This window comes from Mchenga conophoros, linkage group LG12 (genome assembly GCF_057382185.1).
Source record: "Mchenga conophoros isolate Kocher_MC1m ecotype Shallow Benthic linkage group LG12, M_conophoros_male_GT1.1, whole genome shotgun sequence".
NCBI classification, from domain to species: Eukaryota; Metazoa; Chordata; class Actinopteri; order Cichliformes; family Cichlidae; genus Mchenga; species Mchenga conophoros.
The window spans coordinates 10,408,680-10,435,876 of NC_140537.1; the positions used below are offsets into that span (position 1 = coordinate 10,408,680).

Consider the following 27,197-nt stretch of genomic DNA (forward strand, 5'->3'; position numbering starts at 1 on the left):
ATTAACTGAACAGAAACTGACTTTTTTTTAATCAAGGGAAAGGAATAATGTTACATTTTTCAGAATGTCACCGGATACCTTTTGATAACAATTCCCTTTTATCATATATAAACTTTTGTGTGTTGCGTACAGGATGTAAACTGAATGTTTTAATTTTTTTAATTTGCACAGTGGAAAATAAAAGGCTTAAAAAACCCTGCTTGCAGTGTAAATTTTAAACAGCTAACATGTGAGTATATTTCTGTACTTTTTAAATGAATTGAGACAAGTCTTTTTTATGTCTCAGGAGGGAATTGTTAAAATGTGATAAAGAGATGTGCAACAGACATAAACAACAGTTAAACCCGTTTTTATTTGAGAGTTGGGCTCTGACTGTGAGGTATTATTTACACTGCTCTTTTTTTTAAATTCTTTGTTATGAGTTGTGGGTGCATTTGAGTTCTGTAGCTGCGTGTATGGCAAAGTCAACTGAGAATAAGAAATCAAAATACAAAAAGCCGCAGGTCGACCGCCACATCACGCTCTGGGAAGTGAAAGGTTGGGAGCTTGTTGAGTGACAGTGTCCACATGGTATTCTACCTGTACAATAATAGTGCTACTATTCACATTCATCTGTACAATAATAATATTTACAGAGATCACATTAGGGAAAGAGCCAGTACCTGAGGAGTTGGTTTCATAATTAGCTTTACTCATTCACCATGGTAAAAAGAAGCACACCCACCCAATGGTAGCTATATTCACACAGAAAACGTGGGGTCCTGTCTGGGATCAGGTGGAAATTGCATCAATATTACAGCAACTCACTGCTTGAGATGATGCAATTTGATTGTAGGTGAGAACAGGATGTGTGTGGGTTTTTTTAAACATCTGCAGGTTGGTTTCACTACACAACAGTATCAACAAGACAATACTGTTTATGTTTTTAAACTCTCTATCATCTGAGTCACAGTACTCACCCTATCTAAGAATGAGAAGCACTTATTGAAATGGTTTGTTCAACTTTTGCTGAGGAAGGCAGCAAAGAGCAGATTAGATTATAAGATTATGGCCTTTTACACAATCCGAGTATGTGTCACTGTCTCACCATACTGCCAGAAGAAAGCAGTCTGTAAATACCAGTTGCAGTTTCTTTAAACAAAACACTCCTCTTAGATGTTTTAGGTGAGCTGGCACACTTTAACAAAAGTGAGAAAGCTATGAACAAAAGATGAGGTCACTAAGACGCGTGTGCTAACAGACTTTGTTTCCTTCTACAACTCTCTCTCCCTCTCTCTCCAAAACACACCAACTATACATGAAAACATATCAGCCAGTTCAAAGTACCATTTGACAGCACATAAGATAAAACACCATGAATAAACACAGCATACATGTGCAGCATTTCTCCCAACCAATAAATAAGAACAGAATACAAATTCATTAAATAACAATCATCGTCTCAGATTGAAATCACCATACCAAGTGATTCAGTTATAACTTAAACAGTCACAAATTCATTTTAAAAATATCTGAAATGTTAAGCTCCTGGAAGTCCTCTGACTGGTTCCAGAACCATTGTTTCAGCCAACAGGTGCATACTTTCACCAGCCTCTCACCGGCCCTCATTAATCTCCCCAGCAGTGCCCTCTGCAGGCAAGACTTAAACTGGTTTCTTTGGACCCCGTTTCACTGATCACCCATTCCACCCGAAATCGCACGAAAAAGTGGAAACTCTTTACTTTGAACTCTCTATCAGGTTGCCAGGTGCTGTAAATGCTGCAGATGAGCAGTATAATGACAAACTGTCAAACATGAAGGAGCTTTGGATTTGGTGTTTTCCAGCAGCTTTATGTCATCTGTAAATCTAGGTGACTGCTTTGGAAATGGATGGAGAGCTAAGCTTTGTAGCAGTTTCCCTGCGTGGTGAGTGCCAGCTGGCCATTGGGCGCTACTTCATTAGCCTCATCCTCCAGCAGGCCTGACACGTCAGCGTTGGGGATGCTGTCGTGGTAGCTGCTGAAGCTGATGTTGTCCTCTTTCAGTTCAATGGTCCAGAAGGGGGCGTTGAGCTTGCGGTTCTGGTACTCCCTGTAGGTGTACACGCCTCCGACAAAGCCCAGCAGTAGCAGCACCACCAGGATGATGACAGCCAGAACGATGACGTTGAACTGAGTCCAGGTGACCTCTGTCAGGGCAGCTGTGGTGTTGTCAGTGGGGCTGCTTAGACTGGTCAGCAGAGCCTGGGTGGTGGAGGAGGTGCTTAGTGTGGTACTGGTGTTGCTGCTTGATGTGAAGGCTGGGATCCCTCTTGCTCTGGGAGACATCAAAGTAGTGCTGGTGGTTATTGTGGTGGAGGAGGATGTGGGGTGCTTTGCTGTAGCTTCTGGTGTGGGAATAATTCGGGGAGCTGAGGAGAAAAAGCATTTCAAGTATTTAATCATTTCAGATTTTATTTTTAAACATTTGAGACTACAGAAGACCTTTTCTTCCAAATTTTAACCCATTATTTTTATTCCTTCACTTAAGTAGCTTTGCATGGTTTGTAGTTCTATATAATGCTCGTTTGTAATCATCTTCAACCCAGCAGTGTGTTTTGGACTTACTCGGATGGGTGCAGTTAAGTTTGCGGTTGTCCCCTATGAAGCCGGGAGCACAAAGCTGGCACTGCGTCCCAGTAGTGCCGTTGATGCAGCGGAGGCAGTGGCCAGTGTCAGGGTGACAGAGCTGGGGCGGGCCCAGAGGGTCTGCATTTCCATTGCAGTCACATGGAACACAAATCCTAGCTGATTTGTAGAAACCAGCACTGCACTCAACACAGTGTGGTTTGCTGTACTGGGGAAGGCACTGGTCACATACTGGAGAGCCACTTTGATCTGTACAGGAACAGAGGAAGTTGCACATCAGCTGCTGATCACTGCTATTTATGACTTTCAAGTACACAAGCATGATCTGAGCTTTGTTTGAGATTTAAGTTTACTCATGTTAAATATGAGCATTTGCTAGATTACACTTACTGCAGGGACAAAAAGAATGTTAAACACATATAAAAAAAAAAAAACCCACATCAAAACACATTCTTTAGTCTCAACTTTGATCGCTATATCATTAACATACATCCATCTTATTTCTTCTGCTTTACCAGGAGTTTATCCCAGCTGCCACAGGGTGAGAAGCAGTTTGCACCCTGCCATCAGTCTGTCACATATATTACAAGCAGAGGTTCTAAAATCTAGCTGTAATGATGACTAGCAATATTATGTTGTGTTTTCTGAAGAACCCTCTGAACATGTATGATCTTGTGTTATATTATACAGCCCGAAATGAAACAGCTATTGTCGGGCCACTAGGTGGCTCAAGCTGACAGTATATGGATGTGAGAGAACCATGTTGTGTCATATCTCCAGAGGAGGGTGTGATTTTCCCTGTTTGTCCTGTGCAACTCAGTGAAAACACAGAGTGCTTATGCCTCAGCCAGGCCCACTATGAAGTACTCTGAAAAGGTTTTACATTTTTTTAGTGTTTTTTTTTTTTTTTAATTCTGGGTTAAAAAACAACAACAGTGATTTGTTTAAAGCTCAGTAATAGCTTGTATTCAACCAGAATTTACATGAACACTGTTCATCTGCAACAAGTGCATGTCAAATGTCAGCTTTCTCCTAGCCTTGAGCCACTGGTCACATGACATCTTCTGGCACGTCAAACAGAGACTGCAGTACTGAAGTGCACTCCCTTCAACAGCGTTGTGTCACCAAGACACCACCGTCATTGGCCTCATTCAGGATGGTGATGAGTCTGCATACCGGCAGGAAGTTGAGGTACTCTGGTGCAGTCAGCACAACCTGGAGCTGAACGCTCTTAAGACTGTAGAGATGACAGTGGACTTCAGGAGACATCCCTCAACTCTGCTCCCCCTCACCATATCAGACAGCCCTGTGTCGACAGTGAAGATCTTCAAGTTCCTGGGTACCACCATCTCCCAGGACATGAAGTGGGAGACCAACATCAACTCCATCCTCAAAAAGACCCAGCAGAGGATGTACTTCCTGAGACAACTGGGGAAGTACAGTCTTCCATAGGAGCTGCTAATCCAGTTCTACACTGCAGTCACAGTCTGGTATGGTGCAGCCACTAAACAGGACAGGAGCAGACTGCAGCGGACTGTACGGGCAGCAGAAAGGATCATCGGCGTCTCCCTGCCCTCCATCCAGGACCTGTACCTCTCAAGAACCAGAAAATGGTCAGGGAAAATCATCACAGACCCCTCACACCCTGGACACATACTTTTTGACCTGCTGCCCTCTGGCAGACGGCACAGAAGCCTGCAGACCAGGACCATCTGACATAGGAGCAGTTTCTTTCCCCTTGCCATCTCCCTTCTAAACGGTTGACCTGTCGCACTGCTCCCACTGCCAGACTGCAACTGCACTTTATGTGCATTCTGTAGTATTCATTCCACCTCATTTAATTTCTGTCATCCTGTATACTATGTATATAAGTTTAGATTGGTTATTTATAGTTGGTTTACACAGCTTTGTGTATGTATGTGTATGCATGTATAATGTATATATATCGACACGTGTGTGTGTGTGTGTGTGTGTGTGTGTGTGTGTGTGTGTGTGTGTGTGTGTGTGTGTGTGTGTGTGTGTGATTTACATTGCTGTGCTTGAGAGTCACCATCTACCGGAACCAAATTCCTTGATTGTGTCTGCACATATACATGGCCAATAAACACGATTCTGATTCTGAAGTAAACATGGTGGCAGCCTTGATGATTAATCAAACCAAATGATCAACGCCTTATTTGAACAAGTAAATCAAGTCTGAATTGGATAAATTTCTTATCTGCCAAATGATTAGAATTCTTATTTTGTAATAAGTATTCAGTTTTAGATTTTAATTACAAGTAATATTATTTTAAGCTAAGTATGTGTTACACTGCCCAAAGGGCTCCAGTGTTTGGCTAACCAGCCTTTGCTTTTAAAGGGTTAATCTGTCTGCAGTAGGAGGATTTTTGCCATATGACTTAGAGGTGGGAATCATCCCCATGACACAAAATTATCACAATAATTCATTCAAAATGTGGTATTGTGATTTTGAACATTTAGTGATATGCTTAGTATTGCAATTTATTACCTTTTGTCAACTACAAATTGTCAAAGTCAAACCTTTCCAGTATCTTTTTTAATTAATAAAAGTTATCTCATGTCAGTTATCTTTTTGGCTGCAAAATGACATCAAGCATATAATATGGGCAGAAATCTGTGACATTTTCAAACCATAAATTCAATTTCAAATTAGACTAATTCAAATTCAGTTTCTGATGGCACAGATTTCTGCCCATAATACAACGCTGCCAGTAAAAACCGCCATAATTGCCATAAGACAAAAATCAGTCAAGTCTGCAATCAGTCTGAAATTGAACTTGAATCCCCTCGAGTTGTGCTTATTGAGAGACTCATACAGACTGATGACAACATGTTGGCAATCTGTTTGCATTTATAAATTAAACAGCAAGTATTTGCAAACTTTCAACAATCTGTCAGAGAGTTATTTCAGTCAGTCCAAGAGAATATGAGAACAACATAGGTAACTATCACTGAAGAATTCATAGTAAGACCAGTGGTCATCCTGAGGCATCTTAATTGGCGCCATTAAAAACTAAGGAGCAGCGTTGCTCCTTCTCAGCCACTGCTTGTCCAACTCTGGAACAACTCTGGTCTAAGTTATAATTAAACTAATTTAAGTGACTGAATTGTATCACAATACATTATGCTGCTAACAAAGCTTTGTCTCTTTGAGAGCATATGCACAAGCTAATGTGTGCTAATGTAAAGCTAGCCAAGAACGGAGACTGATGCTCAAGCCCAGTGCACGCTGACCCCAGCCCTGAACTTCAACAGACAACAGGGATGTGCAGTCTTCCAGAATAGTAGTGTTTCTATTTCTATTTCTACATGTTTCTACAGTAGAACATTGAGGTGATTACCTTGGAGTCTTTTTTGGCCCATTTTCAACTTCTCTTTGTGTATCTGATGTAACTGACCAAGCCTGCAAAATTACTTTTACACACATGCGTGTGCAACAGACAAAACACAACATCAAGATGGTGGGGATTGGAGGATTGTGTTATTTACCTGGTAGAGGGGAGTTTTTAACACATCATATAGCAAACATTTACTTCAATCTAAAGGGGTTAGACAGGTTAGTAGTGAATATTCCACCAATATAGGTAAAAAGTTTTTGCAACATGAACAATATGGCAAACGGTCCCATTGTTTTCCCCTTTTCAACACAAGCTGACAAGCCTGCAGTTCCATTTTACTGGTTCCCAGATTGCTCTTCTCATCAAAACACTGTTGCTGTCCAAAGAATAACAGGTTCCAACTTTCTTATAACAAAGACTGGTTTCTGGCACAGAACCACAGAATGTGTGCTCCAAAACTAGGAGCCACTGATTTTCTTCTGACAGAACTTAGTTCTGCACTGCTCAAAGTTCTGCTCTGAAACTTGTTGAAAAGTGTGTGTGTCAACATGTTGGTGGTGGAAAATAAGTAAAGAAAAGAACCATCAGTTTGGTTCTTAAATGTTCTTTTTATTTCTTTGACGCAATCTGATTCTGCAGTGGGATAAATCTCACTGATACCTGAGCTACTAAACCTTACTGTTCGAGCTTTGATTTGATGTGTAAAACTGAACAGCAAAAACTGGGTCATTGAGCAGGGGGTGAAGGCACACAATTTGGCTATGAGAAGTTGAGAACTCGTATAAATAATGTGTGTGACACTGCAGCATAGTAGACCATTCCCTCTCCAGTCGTCAGCACAGGAGAGCTGTTGGCATTGAATGATTTAAGCACAGATAGCTGCCTTCCAGTGGCCTAGATGTTGGTCTCCATCTACTGTAGTTACACGGCTGTGTTGATTTCCAGCAAAACTAAGGAAGGCACATCTGATAAGGTTGATTTAACCTCTGCTGGGGGTTTAAAGGCAGTCACCTGCTGGGTTATACAACCAAAAGGAAACAGGAGCTGCTTTGCAAGCGAAAAGTGCAAAGCACTCCTCTTTCCAACAGCACACACATACACACATTTGAGTGGTACTGTTAGGCAGGCAGGTCCCACATACACAATTATATAACACAAGACGATTTAAACAAATGAGTCAAAATATCTGATGAAGCTTAGAATAAACTGAAATACCCTGACTGTTCTATACCACTGGGTAAAGACACAATCATACATGGATGATTTAATATGTGTGACCCACATTCTGAACTGGTGCAATGCTCCATTTCACCTCTCCGAGTGTCAGTACAGAGGATATTCATTTACTGCAACAGGCCACATCAGCACATTTAGGAAGCATCTGCCCCTCACAGTGGAGCCATGATACTGCATTGTGGCATCTTCTCACTTGTCACTGTTGCCGGGGCAACCTATACAGGGAGGCTGATCTCTTTCCAGTTCTAGTCTTGAGTCTGTGAGATCCTCGACAGCTGTGCACCACTAACATGAGAGCACCTCACCCTGTGAACCATCCCAAGCATATTTCAAGCTGTCTAAATAGAGGACACGATGATGCCCATCCCCCTGCTCCAGTCTGCTGCTGCCTGGGTGGCGCTGAAATGGCCCAGCTGTGAACATGCCGTCCCAGCTACGCTCTGCCTGGTTCATGTCCCATCCCCTCCCTCCCACATTTTGTAACCTCTGCTATGGCCCCTGGCAGTGGCAACCCTGATCCGCCAGTCTAAGTGCATCTATACATGGCTGTTGCCATGCAGGCCACCACCAATAGTGGTGGAGGGCATATCAAGATGTAGCAAAGCTGTGTGCCCCAAAAGGGGGAAGGGCAAGGTGATAGAAGACAATAAGCAGTAGAAAGCGAGGCCAGTGATGCAATGCTGAACGCAAACCTCCAAAGGCAGTTTGCAGAAAGGGTTATGGTGCAGTTCAACAAGGATGAGCTGTGATGTCTGAAGCACACAAACTCACACCATGAGAGACTCATCACTTGCACAGCACATGTAGCAAGGTTCCTGGTCATATTTTATTTAACGCCTGGAATGAAGTTCAGGCAATTTGAAGGTAACTGCCAAATTCCCTTGTTTGGTGGACAGCACAGTATCTTATTTGAAATTAAATAACTGCATTTCAAAACTGCAGTATTCTGCAGGTTCATCACATGCAAACTGGTCTGCCTTGCATTTGCTTTAGTTTCAGCTGATTCTTAACTTAAGTATATCTAAGGAAGTATATCTATGCATGTTCTTTCATAGGATGGAGCCTATCCCAGCTGTCTTAGGGCGAGAGGCAGGCTACACCCTGTACAGGTCGCCAGTTGCAGGGCTAACACATAGACACCAACAACACTTTGCCCTCACATTCGCACCTATGGGCAATTTAGAGTTTCCAGTTAACCTATTCCCACTAACTGCATGTCTTTGGACTGTGGAAGGAAGCCAGAGTACCCGGAGAGAACCCACGCAATTAAACCTATTTACAACAATTTGAAAAGGTGTGTTTTTTAAACTTCAAAACAATAGCAATTGAAAGGCTTTCTTTACTGACATATTGATGCCAAGCTCATCTTTGGTCCATGATTTTTTCTCTATTACATATATATGTTATTTATGTTATGTGTTTCTCACTCACCAAATGTTAAATTTTGATTTTTTTTACTCAAGAAAATTGAAGGTGATTGCACATTGATATGGGACATGTGATACACCATTTTATCATTTCAAACATTGTTGTTGACCAGATGCTGATCTTCATTTTTTTTTTTAACTACTTCCTTGCGATGAAATTAAAGGAAGAATTGAGGTAGTCTGAGAATGTTATAGAGACTGTAGTTCAACTCAGATGTCAGCTCCACAGAGACCTCCAGGAGGTTGTGGAAGTAGGGCAGCAGCAGCCTGAGGTGAAAGAAGTGGGAACTAGAGTGCTGATCTTTGTCTGGAAACGTCGAAAAGACTGTGGTTTACAGTTGAAAAGTTATCAGAAAAGCGCAAAGGAAATAATTGATACTCAATTTCCAAAAAAGTTGTTTTTGCAAGTCAGTTAAATCCCACATATAAATAAAAATAATACAAAAAGAACATATCTAATGTTGTGACTTGCAACCATGTTGGCATTTAAAAAAATACTGCATTTTAACACACATATCAGTAAAATTCAAGAAATGTTGCAATACACTTGGTGAAATATACACAAATAATAAGATCAGTTAATTACACGACTGGATATAGAAAAAAGCAGCAGATAACAATAGGGAGAGAATTATCACTTTTCATAGATGGTATGTTTCCAAACTGTTCAGCAATTTTTGAAATCATTATAATTTCAGAAAAATAAGCCATGCTAATGTAATATCTTAAAGGACTGAAAGAATCCTAAAATGACAATGTGAGTGACTCATCTTTGAGCAGTGAAGCAGCACTGTATTTAATGGTACAGTTACAGGGTGCAAAGCAGTGGCTGCACAGTGAGAAACATGCTGCTGTTATCATATTCAAAATGAGTTTATATCTGGAATAAACTTTCTCAGTTTCAATATGTTGCCTTTGAAATAATAGTTTTCTTTCAAATGTACAGTGGATTGCAAATCACTGGATTCTCTTTATACTTTACATTTTATGCGGTGTTGTGAATAGGCAGATCCAGGAACAGGACCAGACCTTGAAAGGCTCATTTTAATTTCACTCCATTCAAAATCTGCCAACAAACACAAGGTATGTATGCAGTATATGTGGTATTATATGTAGTTTGCTTTTTAGGTTATCTAACATTTGGCTGCTGGTTGCTTATCTACATAATTTCTCTGATGTCACCTTCTTTCCTTTTCATTACATCTCCCTTTGACTGCATTTCACTTTTTAGTTTGTATAACCAGCCAACAGTAGACACCATGATGTCATTCCGAGTTATTTTCAGCAATAACAGCTTGAAGGTGGAAAATGCTTTCCAAGACATCATCACTGTCAGGTTTTTATGTCATAAATCCCAGGATTAATGGAGTATAAAGCCAGGAGGCCAGATCTGCTTAATCACTGCAACAAGCCATTGGATGAGCGCTAAATGCCTGACATGTGAACAAGTGCTCACCAGTGTGACAGGTGCCATTGGAGGTGGAGTTAGAGCAGGGGCATGGCACACAGGCTTCGGTCAGGGCAGCTCCAGGACTGCGGTAAAAACCAGGCTTGCAGTTCTCACAGTTCAATCCGTGGGTGTTGCCCTCGCAGTTCAGACACACTCCTGAAAGGTAGAACAAAGGTCACAAGATTAGCTGTTATTCTTTCTTGATCTGCTTATGACAGAAAACGAAAGTAGTTGGTTATATAACAATGTAATCTGACGACATTTTAAAAATCTAAAGCAAAGTTTTTTAAGACCTTTTTAAGACACTCAACAAATGTGAGTTACACTCTCAGTCGGAGGAACTCTCATTTATACAGTTTTAAATATAAAGCAATACTCAGATTGGTGCCTTCCTATATATGTTCCCTGTTTGCAATGCAACATGCTGGTAATTTCTCCGTCCACAAGGTTACTTGTTGCTTTCTGTTGTACTTGCATGAACTGAACTTGGCAAAAAGAGCTTTTGTGCAGAATGACTGGAAAATGACAGAATTCATTTCATCAAGTGCTTTAAAGCAAAACTAAGAATCCTTCAGGCCAATTCCAAAACATGAAATGGTTTCAATTTTAATTGAATATTAAATTAATTAATTAATTTGTTTGTGTGTGTTTGGCGTGTGTTTTATTGTATAATTTTTGTAATTGTGAGATAGTTGCTGGTGGCATCTTGGCCAGGTATCCCTTAAAAAGAGTTCTTTAATCTCAATAAATGTTAATTACAAAAAATTAACACAGAACCATACTAAAATCTTTTATTATATTTGGGTTTTCATAAACAAGCAACTACTAGTGCAAAACAACGCAAAAAGTCTTGAAGCAGAGTGTATTTGATGTTTTTGTTAATACATAGCAGTAAAATGTCTTTGGATTCTGGACTGGTGGTCAGACAAAAAAATACATATTTTTTAATAGTTTTCACTGTTTACCATCAGGGTGAGGAGTAAGAGTCATGATTCCTATTTTTTTAAACATACCATCAAACCATTATTCGCTCTTACAGGAACCTCATTTAATGTCTATCAGGAAATAGCCAAATAATCTATTAGAGCTTCCTTGGGTTGACATACTTAACCACATTCTAAAACATATCAAATGGCTGTGAGGACAAAGCAACAACTATGCTGAGACCGCTTAAGGTAACAGTTGCAATTTCACCAAATGTGCAGCTAATATTGCTGAACGCCAACTAGCATGCTAATATCGCTGAACTGTGAGCTACCAAACAGACAGACAGTGGATGTGATCTGGCTATTGGAACTCACTGGCTAGCCTATTGCCATTTAGAGTTTTAAGTAATATAATGTAATAGCGAAATGGTGAATTTGGTTTAAGGTTTAAGATAATCTGGCACATTGCAAAGCAATCACCTTGCACTACATGCAGGCAGCCAGGTGGGCCAAAGAGAAATACTTTTAGAATGCTTTGAGCATGTTAACAGGAATGGATTTTTAACTTTCATGTTACTATATATACTTAATCATTCAATAAAAACCACAGCTCACTTCAGGATGAAGTATGTCGAGGTTATATTGAACTCCAAGGTAACATCCTGGCCTGTTACAACATACCAATCCTGGATTGACCAATTGCTTTAATGTAATCGCATTATATTTATTAGGCTTGCAATATATCCAAATCAGTCTAATAGATGCCAGGGTTAACAGGACACCGGTAGAAAATACAGGTACTGGGGAACTTGTTTTAGTCTTTCTTTTAGGATGCCTGGGTCGTTGACCCAGGGTTTTGAATTTATTATATTATTTATCATTTCTAATCTTGGGTTTCTTTGTTAGAGTTCTCTTTTATGGTTTATGTCTCTGTGCATCCTTAGTTGCTGTCTCCCCTGTCTGTGATATCCCCATGTCCAGTCAGTGTCTGTGTCTGTCCTGGTCCCACGTCTCTGTTCCCTCTGTTGTAGTGCCTGCGTGTGAGTCTGTGTCTTTAGTTCAGTCTGTGTTATGTTTCCTGTTTTATTTTGAAGGTCCATGTCTGATGTTAATGTATCTGGTTTCGCTTCCCCTTGTCTCGTTAGGCCTGATTTGCCCCAGCTGTGTTTCCCTCCTGTTACCCATTCCCTGATTGCTCCCTCTGTGTATTTAAGCCCTGTGTTTCTCTGTGTCCGTGTTGTGATCTACCCTCATTTATGCTGTGTGTTCTGGCTGCCTGCTTATGTAAGTTCATTTGGATTTTTGTTACGTTTTGCCATCCAGCATTAAAAGCTGAGTTTTGAAATACACTTTTGCCTGCCGTGAGTCTGCACTTTGGGTCCACTACTCCTGCCTGCACACAGCGACACCTGACACTTTCCAGCCTTGTAATACCTGCAAGTCTCTTTTAGGCAGCTAAATAAAATCCAGGATGCTATGCCTGAAAAGGTGGGTACAGCTTTATTGCTCACCTATAGAACTTTCTTTCCCAAATAGGAAGCATTTCAGAAGTAGATGATTTAAAAAAACAAAAAATATTTTTGCACTCTGCAAAAATGTTAATAATGTTACAAAGGCTGTGCAACTGCACCTTTAACACACCAACCAAGAAACAAGTTTTATTTATTTATATATAAATAGATCAGTCATGTCGACAGATATGATTAGGACAGATATGACTGATAGGTGTGGATGTGGGATTAATACAGTTTTTAGACTACATAAAGAAAGTGCAGTTGTTTTGAATGTTCAGTGAGACCAGGGAAGGACTGCATAAATACCAGTTCATTTGCATGTTGTATTTACCTCTTCACTACAACATGCTCTGTCTTTCAACTTTACTCTCCTTCGTACCTTTATTTTCATTTAATGTTTATCTACAGATAACATTTAAATTTTACTGAAAACATATAAAGCAGGCTTTAAAACACTTGTTGGAAATACTTAATGTGGGTTGTTGCATTCAAGGAGATGTCCATGCTAATTCTCACTTTAGCATAACTGCATATTTTTCACCTTTTTTAAATTTAAAGAATTTTCAAAACATACTCTTTGCTTCAGTGCTTTATTTAAGAAAAAGAATCCCAGATTAAAGGCATTGTTATTCTTGTAAATATCTGTGACGGCAATCACCACTATTGTGCTGTTTGGAGTTGAGCTTCGATGTTTGTTTGAACTGTTTTGCCTCTATGAGCTCTGACAAAGGTTATGTAGATGTGACTCAGTCTGCCTACAGGCTTATGCCATATCGTTGTGTAACCAGGATTTCAGCCATCACCACACAGAGATTAAATTACTGTTTAAAGAAGAAGACAGAAAAGTGAATATCTAAATGCAACGACAGCTTGTTTTCAGTTCAGAGACACCAATTTATAAGCAGAATTTAATATGTTAAAGTATTATGAAATTTGAATGTATGTTTTAAGGTTCAGAGAGAGAGATTCTAGTGAAACATCATCTTGTTTACTTATCCCTGCATTAGATACTTTTAAGGTTGAAAATAATGTGTTTATGAGACAGTGTTTGGGATACTGCCTAATTTGCATTTGTGCAAGGAGTTCCTGTGTGAGCAGCCTTAGGGAGAAGCCACAATCTCTCTTTAAAGGGAGCTGTCAAACCTGAGCTATGGCAATCCATAGCACTATGAACACTGAGCCCAAGTGAAGGCTAAAGAGCTCCATCTGCGCCTGCATTATAATGCAAAGACATATGCCGTCTAAAACTGCTACACACATGCCCCACCCACACACACTGCCCCCTGTGCAGTTCCTCCTTTTCGGGGTTGTCACTAGCCAGTGATTTCTAAGTCTCAAGGCCTGACTGCTGGGAAGCGAGCAGCAATCCTCCTTTACATTTGAAGAAGGTGCAAACTCTCAAGAACACAAACCGAACTGGAATTGCACCCTAGTGTTTAACTTGCTTCTCGGGTTGCTGAGACCACAGACTACAGCAAATATTTACTTCAAGGAAGTAAAGTGGGGGAGTTTTGTGCTGCCAAAGATTAATTAAACTCGGCATTAGACTGTTCTCTGGGTATGCGATCAAGGTGTTACTGTAACCTGGACAAATCCAACATTTGAATTTAAAGAGTTTTGAGTATTTAATCAGCAAAGACTGGACAATTTGCACTGCTTTTCTTATGCAATGCCAATGAACAAAACAGTGCATGTTGAAAACGCTGCTTCTTTCATTCCAAGCTCTAACAGATTGGTGTTGTCCATGTCAGGGTTCTCAAGAAAAAGCCCAATGCAAAAGCATCCAACTGAAATTGACTGACAGTCAACTTTGGGATTTGCTTGTCTTCGCCTTGCTCAAGGACACTTTGACCCTACAACTAGTAGGTGTAGCTGATCAGTGTTTAAGCTTCAACTCTATTACCTGGAGTCTCTGAGCTGGACTTGTTCGCTGCCTTTTGGAGCGTTTCAATTGAATCATCTGACAAATAACACAAGCTGGTGTATGCTACAGACCGCCAAAGAAGTCTGCGCCTTTATTGAGTGAAATTGTAGTTGCTAGCAATAACATTGCTCCAACACAGTTTACTACTGGCTCTGAAAATCCACTCTGACAGCCAAAAACCAACGAGTGATGTCATGAATTTGGGGTTAAACCATCACAAGATTTATATACATAAATATCAGTTCCATTTACAAATACAGGTTATCTGTTGTCATTATTAGTAGTAGTCAGTACTGGTATCATAAAAAAAATATATTTTGTTTTTATGATGATTATAATTTTAAGTGAAGTTTCCATGTAAAATGAAGTAGGATAAAAAGCAGAGAGTAAAAGTTGTCCTCTAAAATGAAGCTGATTGTTTTCTTGGACTTTATTTATTGAGAAAAATGATAAAAAAAAAATAAAAATCAGTCTCTGATAACAAATTACTTCAAAAAGGAAAGTGCTTCCAAATAATATTTATTGGAGTCAGTTTGTCTAAACAAAAGCTCTTATTTTGGAATCAGATTGTGCGGATTTGCAGGATTTTCTGTTTACAAGGCAGATGCTTTCACTAACTAAGCTACTGTGGCTCTTCACAGCTGACTCAGACAATCCTGAATAATGAAAAATTACAAAACAAAATAGGTTAGGTTAGGTTTTAGTGACAATGAAAATGAGATCATTGAACTGCAGCGTTTGTCCTCAGCTGACTCACCGGACTGCGGATGGCAGTAGTTGGTGTGGTTGTTACACTGGCAAGGCCGACAGCCAGTGCTACTGAAGTCGAAGAAACCCGGGTAGCAGTCATCACACTTCGGTCCATACACTCCTGATTTGCACACACATGTCCCTGAACTGTGGGGGCAGAACAGAAGACAAAAATCAATACCCAGTGGATCAAATACAGTCGCAGAAAGCATTTCAGTGGACCATAACACCATGGCAGCATGTCAATGAGGTACTCTGTGTGTGTGTGTGTGTGTGTCTGTGTGTTTGGTTTTAACAAAAGGTTTCCCTCCACGCCTTGATTAATTACATGAGGTGATTTATTAGTGGCAAATGTGGTAAGAAATCATGTAAAGTAATTATATACTGGACAAAGCTATGTGGTGCTGCTGAGTAGCATATAAAGCCGGATTACAAACAAAGGTAGCTTATTAGTGGACCTCCCAGCATGCACTTTTTTGAGAGTGGTTACCTTTGATGAAAAATACACATTGTGCAAATGTATATTTATTACATACAAAGGTAGCATAAATCAAGGTTCACGGTTCTATTTCTTGAATGCTGAAAACAAGCAACTCTTAAGCAGCTCTTATGTTTAAAAATATTAACAGCAGACATTTGAGATGTTTTAAAGAATACTGTGATCTTTGTCTGTCAGGTTATGAAACGTCAGAGCATCGAGAATCAAGGCTTTTATTGGCCACATTTTCTTTACATAACTGAGAATGATTGCTTTCAGCTGAGAAAATCTCATTGTATAAAACATCTCCAAGAATCCTCCAGCAAACTTAAATCCAATTACATCTGAGTTCTTCAGCCATAACACACTCGCAACTGAGTTATTTCACATGATAATGTGTCTTTCATAGATCAGACCTTTGCTCTCATTATGCTATGTTTAAAAATAGCAAATGCTCATTAATACAGTGTGAGTGTCAAGAAGAGATTTTGTTTTTCTCTCTCATCCACCGCTCACTGGAGGTAAATTCCTTGGAAGAGAACAATGCTAAATCGAGCCCGATCAGCTCTTAAACCCAGACAATGGACTCAAAAATGTAATCTTGGGACAATGACTTCAAAACAATTGAAGCAAATCACAAGTGACTCGAAGCACTTTCCATGAATGTGTGCGTGGGTCTTCATACAAACAAGGCTTTGTTAAAACAACTGCACTTAATGCAAATGAAGAGGCCCATAGCGATGCTTAGTGAGGCGTGGGCACTGTTGAAGACGAGGCTGGGAGATCAACAGTCCTCGATCCTCTGGCTACAACACACACACAAACATCAGGCACTAACAAAAAGTATCAGCGTGATACATCATGACCCTAATACAAGCAAGTGAAAGATATAATGTCCAGCTGCCAAAGGAAAAAATAAAAACACGATACAAAAAAACAGATTTATTTAAAATTGCCATTTATTACTAAACAGAAAGATACTTTGCTCATCAAAAAATGACAGAAAATGTAAAGGGATTTGTTTTTACAATAGCCAAATTATTTGTGTTAGATTAGATTACGTTCATTGCCATTCTAAACAAAAAAAAGTTCTTTTTTTTTTTTCTTTAAGTGATTATAAACGAGTGTGTGGGGCTTATAGAAACTAGACTTTTGAAAACTGATTCAACATGAATTTTGTGAACCTGGAAAACTAACTAAACTAAAACACAAATTATTGGGGCAATATTATTTGTCTGTCTTTATCTGTTAGTTTGGTCAAACTTTTAGCTTGCAACTTTCCTGATGAGTCAGCGATGTGTGTTTGTAATCGAGATTCTATTTTGGCAAAATCAGCATGTGGTCAGAGAGCGAGGATACGCCTAATATGGTCATCTTAAGAATACCCCATGTTTACACCTTCTGTTTGTGAGAAGCAGGTAATATGAAAACTGCTTGTAAAGTTAGGGGGGTAGGAGCTAGAGTTTTGTTTTTAAATGTGCTGAAACTTCCATATTTTATTGAGAAGAAAACAACTTGTAATGTTCTATCATTCAACTCTAACATTCACTCTGCATCAGGATCTGCGGTTGAGTGTACTTGAAAGCTGACTTTTGATCAAATGTGCAGCATCCCAGTAAGGCCAGATGGTCCACTGGCTTTGATTCCTTACTTTTCCTTGTATAAAATACAACCTTTCACCTTTGGCTAATTATACATGTGTATTTCTCTAAGAGGAAAAAATAAAAGAAAGATGTCAAACAAAAAACACTATACAGCATGCAGCTGCCTGAAATGAACACTAAAACATTTTTTAAGTATGCTATAATAAATAGCCATCTGTACAGTAATAAATACTACAAGGGACATCAGCTGGAAAATCAGCTAAACTAACATGATGCATTTTTCCTTTAAAACACCGACATGTTTCTGCTCCAGCTGCCTGGCAGTCAGTCACACACTGACCTGTGGCAATGCAATGCAATCTGTCATCAGTTTCTAGTGATCCTTCCTCTGTGTGGAGCTCTAAATAAAGACTCATTTACTAAGAGCTGTGCTGTCTTAGGTGCAGCCTGCAAATCCAACAGGCCCTGTGTTGCTTTGTCTCTCCTTTTAAAATACCTCTAATTCGGCGTTTTTCCTTTGGGGATCTTTTGTGGAATAACTACAACAGGTCTGAAAACCTCCAGGCCTTTATAAAGAGTTTTAACTTGGCTGGAAATTTAAATAAAGCTTTCAACAGACAAACTGTAATGCCAAAATATAATACTTCAATTGAAAGGTAATAGCCTATAGTCCCTGAAAATCGGTTTATAAAACATGTGGATAAAATAAAACCCAGCCTTCCCCCTAGATGGGTTCTACCAGAGGTTGATTCGTTCTGCTGTTATTTCTGCCCATTTAAAAGAAATAATTAAATTTAAATACATTCCTGGAGGGTTCTCTTGGGTGCTAAAAACTTTGATTGTGCCCACATTTTAGTATATAGGAAATGCTCTGCCCAAAAGAGTTCTGCTGGATTCAAATCATTACTTTTGGATCATGATCACACCAAAATAATCCTCTGCTACAAACTGGGAGTCTTGCCATCAGCCAGTGTTTTGGCAGACTCTCAGTGCTGCTGTTCATAAATGTCATATCCCTGCTACCTTCACATATTCAGCTCATTTCAACACACTTCCTCCTCCTTGCTTTAGTGCTGGGACTTCTCAGTTAATATGGTAGTCCTGGCCTGACTGATGTTAAACATCCTGGATCCTGTCAGAGGCAAATAAATATGTCACCAGTGACTGATTTATAATCAGAAAGCTTCTTCTTGCAAAGTTTATTCTTGTATTTCCCTCTTTTGACTGATAAAGGCCACCATTATGCAATGCCCCTTACACTGTCAGAACTGTCACATAAATTCTGATTTAACCTCAAACACTTTGCATGGTGTAACATACAGAGGACAGCAGATTTGATCTGATCTGTATTACTGTGGCTCATTCTATACTCCTACTGTTGCAACTATGTTTCCAATGATTCCTAGCAAGAGCTTTCTAATTCATATAACAATCGTCTGGTGATTAATGGTGAAAATGTGTTAGGATAACAGGATAAAACAAGTGTCAACATTTTGGTTACAGTTAACACAGAATTCTACACTGTGGTCTATATTTTGATCACAATCTTTCTGAAGTGGTTATTCTGAAGAGTTATCTTATCTTAATGCAGCTTTACTAATGACTTTACATTGACGTGGTATTGCACAGCGATGCAGCCCGTCTGTTTGTCTACTGTAGCTTCATCTAATCTATAGGAACTCATAGGTTTGAACTAGGCTTTAAATGTTTACGTTGCGTCTCAGTGGTCCTGCTTGTGAGATTATGAAGACCCTCTCTTTGTCTTCTGTGGCCAGAAGGAGGGGGTTTGTTATTGTTTTGATGTAGTTTCATGGCCCCGTGCTGGCCAAGCTGCTCTGCGTCAGATCTGTGTGTTAAGTAGGTCAGTATAACATAAGCGACAAAGCTTAACCCCATTCTGCTGCTGCTGCCACGCCAGCGCTGCCCCATTGGCTGCTCCTGTGTTGGATCAGGCCAAATGTCCTCTCTGTAACGGGGACGTTGACAGTTCAGTTAGCCACAAGGTTCAGTAAAAATAAACAAGGAAGTACACTAAGCAGGTTTAGTTGCTTTTCTGGTTGAGCAGTGAAATGCTCAAAGGGTGTGTTAACCAAAAGCAGAGCCAGATCTCCCTTTGCCGTCTTAGCCTTTCATCTGTATGAACGTGTCCAAATATTCCATGTTATAGCAGGGCTTAGCACGTCTGGTTTTACGTTCACTTCCCACGATCATGAAAACAAAACAAAAACAAGGGGGAAGAAAAGGTTCTCTTTTTTTAATGTAACATGCTCACATTTTTCTAGCACTTGGCAAAGTCATCTAGACTACAAGTCATATTTAACCATCGTTTATTTAGCACTTAATTCAATTTTAGCACTCTATCTACCTCAAACCAAAGCCAATTTACATTCTCCAATTGTATAGCAGCTCCTCTCCTTACAAGCCCAAACTCACTCAGTATTTAGTTTAGTCTGTGCTAAGATCATTGAATCAGCAGGATCTACACAGGGGGAGCAGAACAGCTTTAATGATTGCAGGGTTCCTTTTTTGGGAATCTCTAATGGTTTCTCACCCCAGTCATCTTCTGCAGTGCCCTGAGGTCTCGATTGGAAGTCAGCACTCCTAAGCTTTCTGTCTAGCTAACAGACAGGTCAACACAGGCACGCAAACCTGCTGTTGCATGTGTTTTCTTATTGGCACTCAAACAACCTGCAGTAGAGCTGCCGGGTAGCAGGGACTAGCAGCTGCCCTTATGAGGGGGGATTACACTCAGAAACTATCCTGTGCCTAACTACTGACTTTACAGACGCAATATTCTGCTTTTCAGGGTTTTCCTTAAATATTTTATACACCTTTTTGTGCATTCAACAGGTCAGCAAAGTGCAAAGGGAGTTCTTCTCTCCTCCAGTAAAGCCTGCTGCTGAACTCTCTCAAATTTCATGCTGACAACCTAGGCTTTTCCCCTGCTACTTATCAAGGTCACCATGTAAAGTTAGGCATGCTCTCAAACACAGAAAAAGCAGCTGCCTCAAAGGCCACCATTTTTAATTTACTAGCTACAGTCACTTTTGCTAAGTTTAAATCTAAAAATGTGTAAAGAAAATTGAATACCCATTGGACTGAGCCAGCTTAAAACTGCAATATGTGAAGAATACTATGGTTGCAATGAAATTCATCTCTCAAATGGTAATACCATTATAGGAAAACATTATTTGTGTACCTAATTAAATTAGCTAAAGGATTCTTTAAAGACATTTTAACCAAAACTTTCAATGTGCATTACCTTTAAGCCTTTAAGCTACCTGATATAAAACACTGAATAAATGTAGTCCGGAAAAAGACTTTTGCATTTTCTGCGTCATTTCTAATAATACTGTTCGCCACTGAAATATCACAATCGGTGCAGAGTAATGCTAGATGAACAGCAAAAATGCCTCCAGTGACCTGACATAGACACAGAAACATCTGTAGCCAAAATCAATATTTCATTACAGACTGTGGTGCTTTTTGACACAGTAATGGTAAAAAAAAAAAAAAAAAAAAAAAAATCCTTATAGACATTGCCCACAGGATCTGACCCACATACACTACTGACTCTTGTGTTCTGACAGATGCAAGATGATATTAAAGCTCTTTTGTCAAAGACTGGCCTGACCTAACCCAACAAACTGGGTAACAGTGTGTGTCCACTTTACATCACATGATTTGCAGACACACAGAATGCAAGATCATGAGAGAGCAAAAGAGGGGAATCTCATTAAGGTTGTTAAGAAGACTGAGCAAGGACAGAGTTACAAATGTCACTCGGCTTTAAACAGTCGCCAGCCCTGAGAGAATTCTATTAGAGTGGGTAATAGAGAAGCTTAGTGTCCTAGGACAGGGTCAGTAATGATCACATATTTATATGTCCGCATACAACAGCTGCTGGTGAGTTATTTAGTTAATATTAACATAAACAGGTTTGACAAGTTCCTCATTCTCACACAGCAAAGCACAGACTGCTATCCAGTACCGTACAGTGCTTAAAACAGTTATTTCCTTTATTTCTTTGTGTTCAAAAGGGGAAGGAAATCTAGCTAAACAGTTATTATTTAAACTAGTATAAGTCCAAAATTTCACTATTGGTGAATAGTGAAATGCATACCGAAATACCTGTGAAACACATTTGTATTTGCTAGACTACCTAGCTAATAACTGATAAGGTAATAATATCAGCTGAAAATATTGTTTAACTGATCAGTCAGGCTCAAACTGAAATTAACATGGTCCTATTAACACTAAAGAGGACCTATTCTGCTCCATATTTAGGTTTGGTTTATTCATGGGTCAAAATAACTGCCACTGCCATAAGAGAGCAGAGAGCAGGAGGGTGGAGTATTCAGTGTGCAATGGTATTTAGGGAAGTGATAAATCAATTCACATGAACGTCACAAAGGTTTAAAAAGCAGAACACTTCCCTGAAACAAGATGCACATCATCCTCATTACTTCTTCACAGCTGTAGATTTCCAGTAAAAATAAAAATAAGGAAATACTTTCTTAAGTAAGCACTATTCTACTAAACTACTGAAGGCAACCACCTATGTTACTATAGAATAATCCCATCTTGTAGTGGGTCTTAGTTAGGGATGGGTATTGTTTAGGTTTTATCCGATACCGGTGCCAAACCGGTACTTTTGAAATGGTGCCGGTGCTTAAACGGTGCTCGAACCGGTGCTTAAAGAATGGAGAACAAACTTTGTCCAAAAACCTCTTATGTTTTTATTTTTAGCAGTCTCTTTTTTCTACAGAATGTTAATCATTAGCTTTTTCTGTTGATACAATATACCTCCTTTGGTTGGAACTGGTGCTACACTGGCAGGGCTAGGGCCAGGACTCTCCTCTTCGGGTTAATGGGGGATGTTGCTAACTCCGGGTCCGATAACAGGCATCACACCCGCAGTAGATGTGCTCGGTGTGAGATCTTGCAGCAAGCTATCAAATACGGTGCATTTCTCGGCTTTTAAAAAAACGCTATGCGTCGCCAGGTGTTTCATCAGATTCGAGGTGTTACCTACTTTGCGCAGTATCACCTTAAAGCACTTGTTGCAGGCTGCTGAGTTTGCATCTTTTGCTGTGAAGTACAGCCAGACTTTTGACCGCTTCGCCTTGGGCATTTTTAATCTGTAGCTCTGCTCTAAAAGAACGTACGTGCCTGGGCCCGCTTACTATTCTTGGAAAGTTAAAATGATTGGCTAGAATCCAAAGTGTATGACATCTCAGGGGAAAGAAAAGCACCGAAATAAAGCACCGAAATGTGCGCTGCTTTTCGGTCTGGTTACCACCGTTTATGTCAGAACCGGTGCCATAATGGCGCTGGATATCGGTACCCATCCCTAGTCTTAGTGCAGGACAACAGGTTCCTGTCATTTTAGCTCCTCTGCCTATCAAGCTATCCTGTCTTTAATAAGAAAACTTTGATTGGTTACCCAATCAAACAGGTATTTGTAGCTGTCCTTGAGGTCTACAATGTTACTTTCTGGTAGTTCGATCCCCTCAGTTCTGACTACCTTCCCTCTCTTTGTTGCCATCTGACTACACTTCTCCAATCCAAATGACATTCCAATGTCATAGCTGTATATCCTGGTGGTGTGGATCAGTGAACGGATGTCTTGTTCACTCTTGGCATACAACTTGATGTCATCCATGTACAGGAGGTGTCTGACAATTGCTCCGTTCCGTAGTTGGTATCCGTAGCCAGTTTTGTCGATGATCTCACTGAGGGGGTTCAGGCATAGGCCTGGGGGGCAGTGGGGACAGAGCATCTCCTTGATAGATCCCGCAATTAATGGTGACTTGTGCTATGGGCTTGAAATTGGCCTCTAGTGTGGTATGCCACATCCCTGCTAAGTGCCTGATAAAGGTTCTAAGGGTCCTGTTGATCTTGTACAATTCTAGGCATTCCAGGATCCAGGTGAGGGGCATCTAGTCATAAGCATTCTTGTAATCAATCCAAGCAGTACAGACTGGTCAGTCTGCTCTTGCAGTCGTGGGACGACTGCTCTGTCTACCAGTAGCTGGTGTTTTGCTCCTCTTGTATTCCTGCCTATTCCTTTCTGTGACCCACTCATGTATTGAGCCATGTTCCTATTCATTTTAGCTGCTATGCTATGATGCCTGACAGGAGCGTCCATGTGGTACTGAGGCTGTGACTGAGTCTCATTGGAGTAACCATCTGGAAACCTGTGTGATTATGCAAATCTTTAAATGGCATTTCTAAAGGTTTAGACTTCTGCAGGAAATCCACCTTCTAACTTACATAGTAACCAGAAACTCCTTTACTCCCTACACCAGAACCTTCAATGCCATTCAACTGGCTGGCATTCCTCCTGGCGTGGAATTGCATTTCTAGGGAGGTGCACGTCCAGTGGCGTAACTCGTGACATAATTTACGGCATAGATTTGATGTAGAAGTACAATTCACGTGTAACAGAAACTACTTTTCATAGTTTTGTTCTCCAGTGAGGCAAAGTTTGGGGGTTTTTTCGTTGTTGTTGTTTTTTTTTTGCTTTGTTTGTTTGTTTGTTTGTTTTTACAATCTTACCCAGCCCTTAGTTTTGTTATATAGTTTTCATTCATTTGTCATCTTTTATTTTCCCAAACTGTGGCTTAATGTCTTTATATTGAGCATTCACCACACTTAACACTCCTCCTGTGAGCAGAGGTCACATCATTATCAGCAGTTCTGTTGAATGGTGAGTTAATCTACAACCCAAGGCACTAAAAAGTTTGCTTGTGCTGAAAGATTTCCGTTTCCCCATTTTGTGTGCCCACTGCAACTTAGTTAAAGAACACAGATGATCATTTCACACTGAGAACAACTAATGTCATCTCAGGGTAAAGAACAGTCCAAATGCAAAGTACTGGAAGGCACTTTGGCCTCTTTTTATCCAACCCGACTTCCTCTTCCTGACATAAGCTACTGCTGTCAATTTATAAATTCATTAGTTTGATCACATGTGACTCTGAGTTTGAGGATAGTGGCAGATATTCATTGAGCAGGGCTTGGGCATGCTTTATTTTCTCTTAGAGGCTATACAAGAAAAAACTGACCTTCCATAAAGTGGTTTCTGCCTCTGTGCAGAAAAACGAAATGAAGTAGATATTCTAGAAAGAAGGTCTTGCTTTTCAATTCTAAGGAACAAATGTGGAATTCTGGCATTTAAATTGAAGTTTTAGAGAACTGAAAATAGGCGCTTTTAAGCATCTGCCTGAGATGTCGTGTCATCTATATTTGGCTAGCCAAACAGATAAATGCACCAGCAAACAAAAACAGTGACTCAGAAATGCAGGGGACATTCTTAAAAACACTCAGCATGTGTATGCAGCATGACAGCACAACCAACAAAAATCTTCTACTTCCACCCCGGCAAATGCCCCAACAGAGGCTCACAGAAGAGCACAGCGTTGAGCACTTGCTGTGGGCTACAGGCTGTCCGGCAGTTACATAATGCTGCTTCACACAGCAAAGCTCAGACTTAGTTGCTCGCTTGGATTTAGGAAACTACAACTGTGTTATAACTAAATGCTGCCATTAAAGCCTATCAGGCTCTCGACAACCGTGCCAGACTTTCTAGACCTTTTAAAAAGTGCTCTAGAGCAATAGTTCTACAGGATTTCTGTGGGTCTTTCAAGGTCGTTTGCAGTTTCTTTTTTTTCCACATGTTTTTGGGTGCAGTATATTTTCAGAGGAATATTTTGTGTTAGTTAAGACACAACACTGACCTATAAATCATTCAATCATAAAAAAGGCAGCTAACCTAGGGGATGAAACAGTGCTGTATCTGCACTTGAAAAATAACTGAGCAAAGACCCAATTAAAGGGAACTTAATTACTAGCAACTTGTCACAAAAACACAATATGTTATCACTTCACAAGCTGAATCTATGAAAAATGCCAAAAATAACAGTTTGACAGACAGTTTTGCACCAACAATGCAATTCCCAAAAAAGCTATTAGCTAAAAACTGTACACAGACATTTTAGGAAGCAGCATTGTTAGTTTCCAACCTTCTAAATATCACATTATGCCAACAACACAGGAACAATATGTTGATGCATAATCACATGCCATGTTTTTGAAATCTTTATGTAGAGAAACAGACATACATAATCTACATAATCTATACATTTTATTCATTGTTAAGTTATGTAGAAGAAACATTAACAATTTACATCTTCCTTAGCAAGGTTTCACCATTTCCCATTTCATATTTAAAAAGAAATAGATTCCAACTCAACAAGTACAGTAAAGGTTTTGGTTTGGTTATACTGACCAATTTTTTTTTCCAAACAGCCAAACTCTCTTATTCCTAAGGGTGTAACTTGCTCTGTCACTCTAGTAGAGTTGGCTTGTGAGCTTTCTGCCATTGTCATAGTTGCAAATTATTCCTGCCTGGCCTTAATTAACCCACTGTCAGTCCAAAAGTTTCAGGAAATTTGTATTTTTAACTTTTTTAGGCACAACCATTTAAGAGTTGTAGTTGAATAGCTTCATTAGCACAGAAAAATGTTCTAATACTATTTTTTTCTTCAGCAGTTCTGGGGCTAAGAGCTTAATTCTTGTGGAAATGCGGCTGTGCATTCTGTTCAGCTCCGAAGAGCAAGCAGACAGTCCTACTTGTGTAAGAAAATTCATCCAACAATATTTTAAGCAACACTTAAAATATCAAACACTTGTTTGATATAAACAAAGTCATATAATCCGCAGTCTTAAGATGTGAAATGTTTAACTGTTTTCAGCCCATTTCCAGTCTTTATGTCAGACTATGTGAAAGAGGGCTCTTAGTGAATCTTCTGACAGAATTAAGTAAATTCTCTAAAATGTTCCAGTTTATATTCTTGCTTTGGTTGAATATGCAACGTTAATGACAGAGAGTAGGAGGAACTTTACAGGTGTGATGAGATGACTGTCAGGAGTGAAACTCATCATGTTCCATGCCTAAAGGTAACTACTCCTCCCCAGCTTCTTGACCAGGTCAGTAATTCCTGAACTAATTCTTTGAAATCTTGGTATAATTTCTGCTGTTATCACTGTGATTTCAGTGAACATGACCACAGCACAGACTGCCTTTACTTCAGCTCATTACTTAATGGGAAAGAAACCTAAAGCAGCAGGCCAGGGGGTCTGAAAGCTGGTTAATCTGGATAAGTTACAATGCTAAGCTCCTGAATGAGGCTAGGCTAGGCCGGGATGGTTATCAGAGGCCAGGCGCTGTGTGAAAGCCCAGAGCCCCAAAATAACCTTCTTGCCTCCACCTTTACCATCATTTGAAAGTGCTGTGCACGCAAAATCTCAATCAGCATGAAAAACACATCCTGTAGTTGCATCACAGGACTCCACCCAGTAGGATTTAGTTCAGGTGAGTAACATGTTTCTCGGGGCATGACAAAACAAATCCTCCACACGCTGCGGACACTGACTCAAGCTTCTAAACAGCAGCTTTCCTTTTCATGGCTAGAGGCAGAAAGTACAGCCGCTATTTTTACCGCATTCCTAACCCACACACGCAGCTTCTTTTCCCAGTCTGTTCTTGTGACTGTAGAAAGGCTGTGTACAAGAGCTGTTATGTGTTCTTTGACTGGATTTGAGAAGTAACCGGGGTGGGTAACATTTTGACATCTTCCAGGAGGCCTGCAGCAAGACAACCTGGATCAATGAGCAGAATAATGATTGCGAATGAACACCGTGTCTGAGCACAGCTGATCCCTTGAACATCTCGGCCCCATCTTTAGAGATAACAAACACTAATTCACAGCAGGCAGTCTGTTCAAGCTTGGTGTGTCACAGCAGTTTTGGAGCTAAAGTTAAGACTCCTTTAAAATGCTGTAGCCAATTTGCAGGTACATTACAAATCAGAGCCTTTGTCCTGATAACCCACTCTATACAAAATGTGTACAGCTGGT

The 27,197-nt window shown here is 39.9% G+C and overlaps 1 protein-coding gene across 1 annotated transcript in view; it reads right to left on the bottom strand.

Moving 5' to 3' along the window:
• LOC146562154 (multiple epidermal growth factor-like domains protein 9) overlaps positions 1 to 27,197 on the bottom strand; it is a 41,509-nt gene continuing 14,312 nt past the window's right edge. The window contains exons 3-6 of the mRNA XM_085293662.1: positions 15,200 to 15,339; positions 10,085 to 10,234; positions 2,586 to 2,855; positions 1 to 2,389 (exon numbers count right to left, since the gene is read on the bottom strand). Coding sequence (XP_085149788.1) covers positions 1,878 to 2,389; positions 2,586 to 2,855; positions 10,085 to 10,234; positions 15,200 to 15,339 — 1,072 coding nt within the window. The 3' untranslated portion in view covers positions 1 to 1,877. The remainder of the gene's footprint in view (positions 2,390 to 2,585; positions 2,856 to 10,084; positions 10,235 to 15,199; positions 15,340 to 27,197) is intronic.